Source organism: Melanerpes formicivorus, unplaced genomic scaffold (genome assembly GCF_026170545.1).
Source record: "Melanerpes formicivorus ecotype bairdi unplaced genomic scaffold, bMelFor1.0.p_v2 SCAF_18, whole genome shotgun sequence".
Classification (NCBI taxonomy): domain Eukaryota; kingdom Metazoa; phylum Chordata; class Aves; order Piciformes; family Picidae; genus Melanerpes; species Melanerpes formicivorus.
In genome coordinates, this window is record NW_027142370.1 from 2135470 (window position 1) to 2147559 (window position 12090).

Consider the following 12090-nt stretch of genomic DNA (forward strand, 5'->3'; position numbering starts at 1 on the left):
GAAACATCACAGTACCTTTAGATGTCAAGCCACCTATATATAGCTGTAAGTCTAGATAGGCACTCAGGGATCCATACAAGGAAATGCTAGCCCAGGCTTCTAGCTGATCTGAAGCTCCTGTGGTGAAAGTGGCGTGTGCAGGACTCAAGGGGCAGCCACTTGAACACGCCTCCACCACACAGCATGAGCACAGGCTTCTAAAACGAGCCTCCTGCGAGTTCTGCCAATATCCCCTCTCGCCTGCCAAAACACAAGCTGCCTGCACAATCAGAGGGCACTGCTTCACATATGGGTTTGACCGATTCAAATGTGAGTTTTTCTCTCATTTATTTTCTCCTAGGTTTCCCACCCTGCTTGTCTCATGGAGACTAATTCAGGGCATGGAATTACCTGATGGCTTTTAGGTCAGCCATAACTTCTGTCCCCTTTCCACTGTGCATGCTCTCTACAACCAGCTCCTGAGAGCACAGCACAGTGCTTCTCATGATGAAAAGCCACCTGCCCTGTGTGACACCTGAGGCATTTGTACTGCCCAATCTTTGGGCCACTCTTTCAACAGTGTCTGGAGGAATGTGGCCATGAATCAGTTGTGGCAGCATGAGAATCAGCTAGAAAGCATGTAAAAAAAATCCCCAATGCAGAGAGTAAAGAAATCTAATTTATGGGACTGTCCAAAGAGTTCAAGGAAAGAGGAGATTCTCCTGGCTGCACAATAAATGAGTTAAGTCCCTCAAGAAAAAAAAAGAGTAGCACAGAAGGGACCCATAAGCTGAAAGGACTAAGAAAAGGAGCAGAGAAGGCTAGAAATAAACCAGATTTTATCACTGATTTCATGGCATCAGGCCTTCCCTGCCTCTGCAGTCCCTAACCTCTACTTATTTGTACAGAGAATAAACCAGCATGATTCAACAGTGATTTTTTTAAGTGCTCATAGACTTGATAAAGAAGTTGACAGGATTTCATCTACATCTGCAGCACTTACACAGGTGACTGAATTTTAAGTCTATGCCTTGTCTTCGGCTTTTTTTTTTAGTTCTGATTTATTCACATTCATTGATAAACAATTTCTTGAATGAAGTTGATCGTCATGACAATTCTTCCTTCAGAAAGGAAACAAATTCAGCCTTGCACTGAAATGTCTAACATTGTTAGGATAGGAAAAAGCCATAACACAGCATGTCTGGAGCTATTCAAGTTGCTTTTCTTTCCTTTTCTCTTGATTAGCTACTTGCCAAGCAGTTTTGGTTTCAAACTAAATGCAATTTTCCATCTCCTCATCAGGCTTCATCTTTATTTACACCAATAAGGTAGAGTGACTGAGCAGTAGCAAGATATACCCATGACAGAGGTCTACTTGAATCTCTAATTTGTGTTTGATCTAAGAGAGAGAACAGGCAGTGTAAGTTACGATGGCTGGAAGCTAGTGTTCATCTCCAAGCAGATGGAAGCCAGATATTTTAAAACTAACTGCAACAATTGACTTAAATATAGCCCTGTCTGAAGGCAAGCAAAATCATTCCATTGCCTTCACCGAGTTTCAGATCAGCACAGCAGAGCATGTCATAGCTCTAAATCTCGTGCTCTACAAAATACACCTATCACCAACACTTTGTAGATAGGGCACCTGAAGCAGGGAAAAGTGAAATGATTTGATGAAGCTCAATAGTGAAGACAAAAATCAGAAAATAAAGGTGTCTATTCCCTTGCAGAATTTCTCATTGCTGTGGAGCACACCAGCCTCTGTCAATCTCGCCACACTCCCAGTTCTGAAGGTCTAAGTATTAGAAAAAATGCTGCCAAGTGTGTGACAAATCACCTTTTATGACAAAGTCCACTAAAGGCACTGGAAAAAAACTGCTGCTCATTTTGGTGAGCCTTGGACAGAGCACTAGGGGAAAACCTAGAAATGAAGATAAAGCATCCCGGTCTGTACCAGTTGATGCAAACGCCAGAGCACAGACAAAACAGCAGTGAAAGTGAATGGAGCAAGCAGGACATGGAAATCAAGCAAAACCGGTTAAGTGAGACACTAAATGGGCTTAGCAACTACAAGAGGAGTCCAGGCTTAGAGCAGCTCCCGACTTAATTTATCAGAACTATCATGCAGTTGCCAATGGGGAACTCAAGAGGGGCAAAAGCCACCTGGCCAGTTAATAGCCATTCTTCTATCCTGCAGTTACAACAGCCACGAGAGCTGCTGGTCCCCACATGGGTATTTCATTTGCCTCAGGTATTTGAGTTGTTTCAAGCAGAACATAGATGAACAAAATAATTAAATAACACACATTCATTAGGAAAGGGCCAGTGTTAAGTGACACTTTCAAATTGCATCATGTCTTCAGACTATTTATTTTGCTAAAAATAACTTTAAAATTAACAGAGTCCTAGACAGGGAAAAAAACTTCAATGCAGCTCCTGCCTTTGGATCCTGCTAACTGCACCCTCTTTGTAGACAATTACAGCTACTACTGACGTCCAGCAACCAGTAGGTAAGCTGACTCCTTGCATTGCTTGTGCAAAAAACCCATAAATACAGAAAATAGGCATTGATTACTGGCACTCTGGTAGGTGATATACGGTATAAAATGAAGGCTTTCTGATAGATCACTAGAAAAATTGACTGGTTCACTTTTAACTTTTATTATCTGGGGTGAAACCTTTTTCAAGTAAGCCCTTTGTATGCTTGACTGTGAAAACCTTGCAGAGTTGCAATTTACAGGGGGAAAAAAAGTACTACTGTAACATCAAAACACAAACTGCTACAACACATTTGCCTACAATCTGGAACACTAACACACACATGGAAGCAGAGTGCTGTATTTTGGTTTTTCTTTTATGAAAAAAGAAAGAAAATTAAGTGTGAGTTCTAGCTTTAGAAATCTATGAAAAGAAACAGAAATCTATTTCAAAATGAAAGTTATCTTCACAGTGCTTACAATTGCTTTCTGCCTCTGTCTCTCCCTTTGTTTGGCCCTTTCAGATTCCCGTTTTTCATACTCTTTGCGGTATTCTTCCCTCTTCAGCCTTTCATGCTGATACTCCTCATAGCTGTCATATCTAGGAAACATAACTGAGTCATTAAATCAAGCACCTGCATTTGTGAAAGTAAAATTAGCAATACAGTTTTCTGGAATGCTTCGTTATGCCTTGAGAACCAGCTGCAAAGCAGAGCAGTGCAGGTAAAATGCTCTACCTGGGTCTGTGACTGCACGGTGATCTGGATTGCGATCTTGCACGTAAGGGAGAACTCCTGTATGCTCGGTGTCTACAGTGGCTGGACTCATAATAGCAACAAGATCTGCAGGAAGAAACACAATTCACCTTGGCCACTCAGTCTGAATCCATTGGTATAATTTTCTACTTCTCCCCTGAGCTACCAGCATGATTTTCCAGCGACAGCCTGTGATCTCCTAGTCGGCAATGGGCCTCAAGTGTTTTCCACCCTCACCCTTCTGTAATGTTCCTTATTGAGGCAAATGCAGAGAGGAGAGTCAGCTACTGTCAACTTCATCTGATAGGAACTGCAGCTAGATTGGCACCAGGCAGCTCACAGATACTGGGAAAGGTTAGTTGTGTACATCTCTCACCAACTGTTCTGCTGCTGACCTGATTGGCTCCACTCAGAAAGGGTAAACTCGACAAATTTAGAGGATAATGGCAAGAATTGTTTCTGCAGCAACTCCACTGCCTTCAGAGTTAATCAGTTCAGGAGCAAGAGAATCAGTTACACTGGGTTAAGTCACTGCTTCTTTCTTTCTTTCCTTCAAGCTGCTTTATGCTTTTTTGCTCTTTTCCCTCTTACTAACTATGAGGAAGATAAATGAATTTGCTGTACTGTACCTTGAAGAGGATCTACTACAAGGCGACCTTGATCTCGATCGGGAATATGGAGAACGGGAACAAGACCTGCATTGAGGAAAGGACCTTGATCTAGAGCGTGTCCTTTGGGATCGTTGAGAAAATAAGGATTTGGGTGGAGACACTGAATCTCTGCATGGAGAGTTAAAAGAAGAGCAAGAAGGCGATACATCAAATAATGAATAGGCTTGTGTCCCATCCCAAGGGTAGCATAGTTTATCACTTTCATCTTCACTGTCATCAAAGAGACCATCCATTGCTAGTCCTGAATTTATAAACATAGGTAGTTTGGAGAACTGTTCATTACTGTAATCACTGTCCCTTAGTTCTCTGGTCTGATCTGCTTCTTCATCAAAAACAGCTTGGCTGGGGTGACCAAAATGCTTGTTCAGTTCAGCCCGAATTTCCTGGTCTTGGAGCTGTTTCCTGTTATTACCGTGGGATCCCTGGTTACTTGTCTGTAGAGTCTCTTTCTTGAAATACTGGTCTTGTTCTAAAGAAGAACAAATCTGACACTGCCACCCAGGTGAAGATTCTGGTTGTCTGGAGTCCTGAAGTTCCTGGGATATTTTAATGTGTATTTCCGATTTTGAATTCACAGATTGGCAGTAGTCATGGTCACCAAACAGCCGCAAACTGGGCCGTTTTGTCTTTCTCTCCTCATGTCCACTGGACAGTACTGTAGTCTTGCTAAGCTGTGCATACAGCTCAGACTGTTCTGGACCCTTCTTGATTGGGTTATTTCCTTGAGAACCGGAAGACTCACTACAGCGGGGCTTTTTGGAAGGTGGTACAACAGTCTTGCATGATGACTTCGGCTTAGGTGAAGTCCTGAAAGGATTATCCTGGTTGGCTTTATGAGGAGGGGTTGTAGGTGGAGTTAGGCCTAAGGAGGGAAAAAAAGAAAACAGGAACAGAGTATTTGTCAGCATGCATGCAACATTTATAAAGGTAGCTCACGTGCCTCTTTAAAATCAGACACAAAGCAAGACCCATTCCACATCACTTTAATATAGCACCACTAATCCTGGGAATGAGAGTATTTGGAGCACGAGACGCCAAAGCTCTGATAAGAACAATAGTAACAGTACTAATGGATTGCCATTAAACTTCAACATCATTGCTGCCCCTCCCCTTCCTCTGTGACATCCGCCTCCCTCTCTGTAGATTGGAATAGAAAAGATCAAGAGATAAAAATGAAAAGGCTTTTTTGTTAAAAATCAGAAAGACACAAAAATTTCAGAAGTCAGGAGACCAGCACTGTCAAAACCCTAAAGAAATTAGCAGACAAAAAACCTGAATAAAAGCAAGCCTGAGAAAAATAATTGAGCGCTACCAAAGGAGCCTTGGTACAACACAGAACTTGACTGAAGGAAGTACAGCAACTCTACGACTCGACTGCAATGACTCTTTGCCTCCACAGTTCATTAACTTAGTAAACCATTGCTAATATATGTATAATACATTCTTGTAAGCATAACTAATACATTTCGCCTGAAAAGTGGTTCTGCAACTGCAACCCAAGTGAAGAATAGGACAGGGAAGAGTAGAATATTGCAATTTCTTCAGATTTTACTGAAAAGATAACCCAGGGCACCAGGCTACAGTAACAGCAAACTGCAGCCACTGCTCAGGGAAAAAATACAGGAATGTTTGGATTATGTTTGGAATATGCACTGACTCTAATGTAACTTAGGAAAAAATATGCTTAAAATTAAACAACTTAAACCAGGGCTAGGGAGTTCTAGAACATCCAGACCACCTGAAGTGCTCCAGAGTTTGATGCTGCCCAAGATTTCTTCTCCTAGCCCAAACAATGAGGTTTCTATTACTTCCTTAGCAAGAATGAAAGAGAGAGGGCAGCCACACTTCCAGGAAATGTGTCTTTCAAACACAGCTATAGAGTTTTGTTTCATATTTTTAACCATGCAACAGAGCCCAGCAGATCAATGCAAATGGATTATGTTTTACAGTGTTTTGCTGTAAAGAAGGAAAAGCGTCCATCAATGCACAGTGCTCCCTAAGGAGCACAAATGGAGACTGGGAGCCCCACTGCATTAGCTGCAATGAATTTGTGCTAGAAAAAAACATAGAAGTACCAAGGCATGAATACTTGATGTGAAAGAGATGCTTGGTGTTGTTTAAATGTTTGGCAAACACAGCTGTGAGCTACCTGTGGCTATGTGAAGATTTTGCCTAATGCCATAAAAGCCAGGGAAACTGAGGCACAATAATGACACCTAAAACTCCAGTCGCCTCAAACTTAATTTCATAGTGATAAAGTCTTGTGCAAAGTCATCACTGCTAAACTCTTTCCTTTAATTTGAGTTCTCAAATCTTTCTTCCTTCCTGAAGATTCACTTGAGGCAGCAGCATTTATTTCACACCTTATCCACCTCCTCACCAAGAGGTATTTTGGAGTGCCAAATGAATGTTTAGTAAAACGAAGAGCACCCTTTCAAATTCTGTAGCAATAACTTTTTTGGTTAAAACTTCAGGCTCATACTCAACAAAGATTTGAGTAAGCAAAGACTATTTTCTAGATTAAAAGTGAGAACCCTCGCTGTTCCTCATGAACTTGTGTATGCCATGAGAATCGCAGGAGGGACCTCAAGGATCACCCAGTTGTAAGGCCCCTGCCATGGGCTGGGACACTTTCCACTGCACCATGGTGGGCTCATTTATTTTTTCTTTTAAACATAGTTTTAAAGAAAGAATGAAGCAGCAACACAACCACCCCACAACAAACATGCATACTTGAGAATTTTAGCATAGAAACTCAAAGATAATCCAATATTCAAACACCTCTTTAAAGCTGGCCCCAGGAGGAAGCCAACTAAACACAGAGCACAACAATTTCCACAAGCTCAACAAGGAGTTCAACAATCTTTAGAGGAAGGGAAAAAAGCCACCCCTATAAAAAAAAACCCTTGCAAAAGTACAGACTGAGCTACATTTACTGGCACTTCTCTTGCTGGCAGAGCTGTGCTAGGGACAGCCTTAGAAAGGGCTTCCTCGTGGCATGTTGGCTTTTTTCCTGGTGTTCAGCAGAAGCAGGAAGCTCACAGGCAAGTACAGATAAAAGTTGGAAAACATTCCTTTAACTTTTGAACAAACCTCCACTGGGGGATGGCAAAGCAAGGGAAGCTTTGAATTCATGTCAGCACTACAGAATCCATCTTGGGAGAGTCCCATGACCAATCTCCAGCCCATGAACTTTGAGAAAAGCAGCTGGCCGCACACTTGTTCATCTTCACACGAACCCCTGGCAATCTGCACTGAGGGCCATGATCCCCCATCAGGGGTGTTGCGATATTCTCTAACCGCTGGATTACTTCACACGTGCCAATTTCTCCTCCAGTGTGTACATTTTAGCGTTGACAGTGCAAGGTATACTCTGTGCTCTCTCTTGAACTTAGCAGGTTTTGACAGATTTATGGAAGGACAGATGGCCATTACGGGCTGAAGGCTGACAAGAGGCAGTTCAGAGCATTGTTAACACACTTGCACAAACTCTCAGCAGTGCAGCGCTGTGCAGAATGTAATTCAGACTATAGCTTTTTTATTGCTGCCTATTTTCTTTTGTCAAAAGAGCCTGCTGTGCACAGCAACAAATGGCTGCCATTACCCAGAATGTAATGGGTGTCAGACAAATCACGTAACACAAACAATCAAGAGTATGTAGGTCATATTTCAACAGAGCACAACCTTAGCAATATTTATGATTACTGCATTGAAATGTGCTCTATAATAAACAAGTACCTCTACATCACTCACACTTATGTACTTCTGCACAGCAAATCTGTTAGAAGTGGTACACACTCTACAATCATCCCCCCTTAAACAGTCTTTTTTTTCCTCTTCTTTTTAAAGTAAAAGGCAAGTATTTTTTCATGACGTGCTATAAAACCATTTTCTTTGTAGGGGCTTTTCTCTAATTGAATGGCTTTGGTAAATGGTAGGTTTGCACTTTGCCTTGCTCTGTCTGCATACTATGAAGTGAGTCGACGATCTTGTGCTTGAGAGCGGCGTGCATTCACTTGCCAGCACTGCCAGCACCATCCTCCCTGTGTCTGTGCAACAAAAGTTGTTTGCGTGTGTGCCAACTCTGCCACCTCGGTCGAGTGACTTCTTTCAAGAAAGTTCCTGGGAGAGTGAAACTGCTTTTGTTGCATTCCAAACACTCCACTGAAAAGACACCAAACCCTTAGTAAGTATTTTAGCTCAAGCAGGTTGATAAGCAGAAACAAGGGGAGCCCCTTGGCATAAAGCATGACATCTTGACTTCTCAGGACTGGTTTGCAAAGCTGTTCTACACAGACAGATCCTTCTAAAACTCTACTGCAACTGTTGGCATTTCAGTGTTGGATGATGTTTGTTGTGCTTTGCAGGGGCTGAGGATCAGTGTCTTCTGGGGGAGACAGTCCCCAAGCCTTTCCACGTGTGGACTGGACTTTAAAAGTTCATTTTCATGCCTCTCAAAAGTCTGAAAATGGATTGTCAAGGGAAACGTTATTTAAGGCCACTTTTGACACTGAATACAAGATAACAGCTCAGTTCAGTAAAAGAAGCAGAAGAGCCTTTGTGTGGCATAAGACTGCAGTAGCCAGGAAAATATAATAAAAAGAAATGGCCATCATATCATACAGAACTACATGCTCCTTGAGTAGTCAGTTTAATCCTGTTGTCAGTGCTGCAGAGAATAAACACAGATGCCTGAAAATATCAAATTATTTACTAGATTTTATTCCCTCTGGACAGCTCTCTGCATCTCACATCTCATTTTATCAGAAATCATTTTGAAGTCAAACAAGTTCTTATGTGATAGATTTTAAGTATTTGTTCTGACAACTAAAAGGTAACACAGATCTAGAGGTGGGCAAAGAGCAGAGTGTAAGTATTTTCAAGGATGCTCATGAATTTCAAATCACTATTCGGGCTGATTGTATTCATACAGCCTCTCCTGTCATCCTTTTTGGAGAAATCAAATTTTGTACCTAGGAAAGACCAGTGAGGAGTTTTATGCTCAGATAAATTACAGGGATCTGTGTGCAAATGAGAGACTTTGCACCATCACCTGCTGCAGACAAAAGGGTGGAAATAGCCTTCCAGTTACTGATTGAGTCTTAAGCATGTGAACTTCTTTCATGCATTTACATGATGGCTTTGATTATGTGGGAGTGAAGGCTTAAAAAAAACAAAACCACTGGGAAAACAAAGGGAGATGAATTTCAAACATTGTAGGAACCACATCAGCCAACTTCTGGCAATCAGAAGTTCAGCAGAAAATCTAAGATAGTTATTGGGGAGCCCTTGATCACCAAGAGAAGCACAGCCACCTCCAGAGGGGGAGTTAACCCTGCACTAGCAGGTGCCCCCTCAACTTGACTGGTAACAAAGAGGTCTCAGTGACACAGAAACATCCCATGCTCCTGGAAGACATCACAGAGATTCAAGCCCATGACCTCCTACCAAAGTGTTGGCAATGCAGCTAGCTGTGGAAGCGAAGGGAGAGGGACTTCTGAGCCTCTCGCTCAGAACGAGACTTGCTTTATACAGAAATTTCAACTGCTACACTATCCTCACCTAGAACTCCCTCTACATCATGATGTTCTGGTCCATTTTCCTTTGAACAACACTAGGAGCTGGGACTTCACGTACCAGCAGCCTTACTCCTCTACAACACACCATTTACTTAAAGTGCATTCAAAGACTTCTTACGCGAGACTTCAAAACACTGGAACAAAATATTTCTTCCTCGCGATTTGACAGATCAATGTTTTGACAGTTTTAGGGAGGATAAAGTTACACTCATGACTACTAACAGATTTGTTGTAAAAGCAAGATACAGCCCTGGCAAGAGAACAGTTTCAGTTTGACTTCAGCTACACGAATCCAAACCGTGTGTGTGACAAAGATTGATGGCTCACGTAGGAAATGCTCTTATTTATTTTTCTCCTCCAGAGTTAATTCACCGGTGAGGCAACCGAGGCTGTTTTCAGCAGAGAGATCAAGGGAGTGCTTCGGTAGTGTGAGCAGCACTGCTAATGGTCTTTCCAATTCTGCAGTGAGATCAAGGCAACTCCTATTTAAATTATAATAAATAGTGCTGGTACAGTGCAAGCTGCCCTGCGTGAGGACAATGAGCTATGTGGTTATCTAGATATCATTTAGAGTTGCCAGGGTCTCACTAAAGAACTCCAAGGCAGTATTAATCACTGCTGCCACTGCTTTCTTCCTTATTCCTTTTTGGGTGTGGTTTTTCTCACTGAAGTTTTTCTCACTGAAGTGGGTCCCAGTTCTGCCATGATTTACTCACATACGTCGTAAGTTCTTCAGTACTTGAGGTGGTTTCTGTGATGGACTTGTGTCTGCTTCCAGCATGAGCAGATTCATAACACAAGATACTATTGCAATTCAAATGAATTAAGAAGACATGCAAAACCACTGGACTTTTTATAGATTTATATAGATATGATTATAAAATCTACATGTATCTAAAGGCAGAGATTAATACAGCAGGCGAGCGATGAAATACACTGTCCTGAAACCTCCTCACCAACCACTGTTAGGACTAGAGCAAGATAACAGAGCAGAATGAATTTGGTAACACCAAGACCATTCCTGTTGCCAGTATGGAGGCAATGCTAGAGGACTACCCAGGGCCCCAGTTTGTGTCTAGTTAGCTGATGTGAAGAGTAGACTGCTGGCTGGGAGAAAAACACTGCTCCCTTCAGTGATTTCAAGGGCTGCTTGTACCACCCTGCTGTAGTCACCTCAGCTGCCCCTTTCAGTTGGCAGCACTAAGCACTTACCAGTGTGCTTACAAATGGGCACCCTCATGCAGATTTGCTCTGCAGCAATGATAAAAGAGGCTCCTCCATGCTTCAGGCCTGCTGGCACTGAATGGGATTAGCCTGCTGCACGCAGTGAATTTTGCTGTGTTTCTGTTGGTTTTCCAAAAAGGTGCAATAGAAGGAAACTTCTTTTTGGCATGAGATGAATGATTAAGGCTGCAAGCTTTCAGTAAAGTGTGTGTGTTTTAATGCTCAACTAATGAAGGAGTTTCTGGAAGAGTGAAGGATGTAGGGAGGTGAAAGCCCCACGTAGATAACACATCTAGTGCTTGGACCTGCTCTTGTGTACAGCTGCCACCAAACTGAGAAGCACCAGGCTGATTCAACGCACCCAAAGACATATTTTGCAATGCCCCCCAAACATGTTAGGAATCACATAATTTACAATTCACTCTTATCCTGAGAGAAACACATGCCAGGTAGGACATCTCTTATTTTTCAGTATTATACAACTGAGAAAGAAACAGTCTTGGCAAAAGCTCCAGTGGAGCTCAACAGTTCTGAGCACTCCAGGAAAATGGAGGCAAAACAGAGTTCAGAGGAAAGAATAAACCTGATCTGAGTCTGAAGTAATTGACTTTAGCTGGAAGAAGAGCAGATGAATTAAATGAGCACAATGTGTGATGCATGAACTGTCCCAGCACAGGATAAAATATCTACAACTCTTCAGGTGTTAGAAACACCAGGGATCTGAAAGGAGGGGCAAGGTAAAGGGAGGTTGTGTGATATGTGCTAACAGAAGAAATAAAGAGAAAGGCAGAATATAAAATGAATACCAATTAAAAAAAAATTACCTCAAAGCTATGGCATAGTTTTTCAGTGGTAGAGGAGAAAGCTGTTATTTGTGACATGTTAATCTAGAATTGACAAAGCACTGAAACATGCAGTCACGTACAGCCCTAGACTGGCCTGGAGACAGGCTGAATGACATAACTTTTCCATCTGTAACATCTATTACACTGTGCTGTGGGGTTTCTCTCTGAAAGATGGTGCTCAGCAGTACACAAATCTATGGGGAAATGGGGAAGCAGAACAGATAAATGGTTTCATTCATATTTTCCCAGAAATTATGCTCTCTTGTGGAGGTTTGGAGCCATATTTTCAAACACATTCCTTCTCAGGTAACTGGATAAAAAGTCAATGCTGAACTGCAGTGCAGTTAATCTACTGGAGACCACTGTGAGATCTTGGTGTACCTGTGGTATATTAAGATTAACAAACACGCACATGAGCCATGCTTAAAGGAAGAGGCAGCACTCTCCATTTCTCACCTGCAGTTCCAGAGAGTTCCACACTTAAGGTTTGTTCAATAGTCTTGTTCTCAAATGGGGAACCCTTGGGATCACTGGAAGACAGGGCACATTTATAAAAACAA

The 12090-nt window shown here is 42.1% G+C and overlaps 1 protein-coding gene across 5 annotated transcripts in view; it reads right to left on the reverse strand.

The window, feature by feature from the left end:
• The window catches only part of PPARGC1A (PPARG coactivator 1 alpha), a 345732-nt gene that overhangs the window by 13784 nt on the left and 319858 nt on the right, over positions 1 to 12090 (reverse strand). For all 5 annotated transcript variants that reach the window (XM_068149302.1, XM_068149305.1, XM_068149304.1 and 2 more), the window contains 4 exons: positions 11987 to 12060; positions 3841 to 4744; positions 3194 to 3298; positions 2937 to 3057 (listed from right to left, as the gene is read on the reverse strand). In XM_068149302.1, coding sequence (XP_068005403.1) covers positions 2937 to 3057; positions 3194 to 3298; positions 3841 to 4744; positions 11987 to 12060 — 1204 coding nt within the window. The remainder of the gene's footprint in view (positions 1 to 2936; positions 3058 to 3193; positions 3299 to 3840; positions 4745 to 11986; positions 12061 to 12090) is intronic.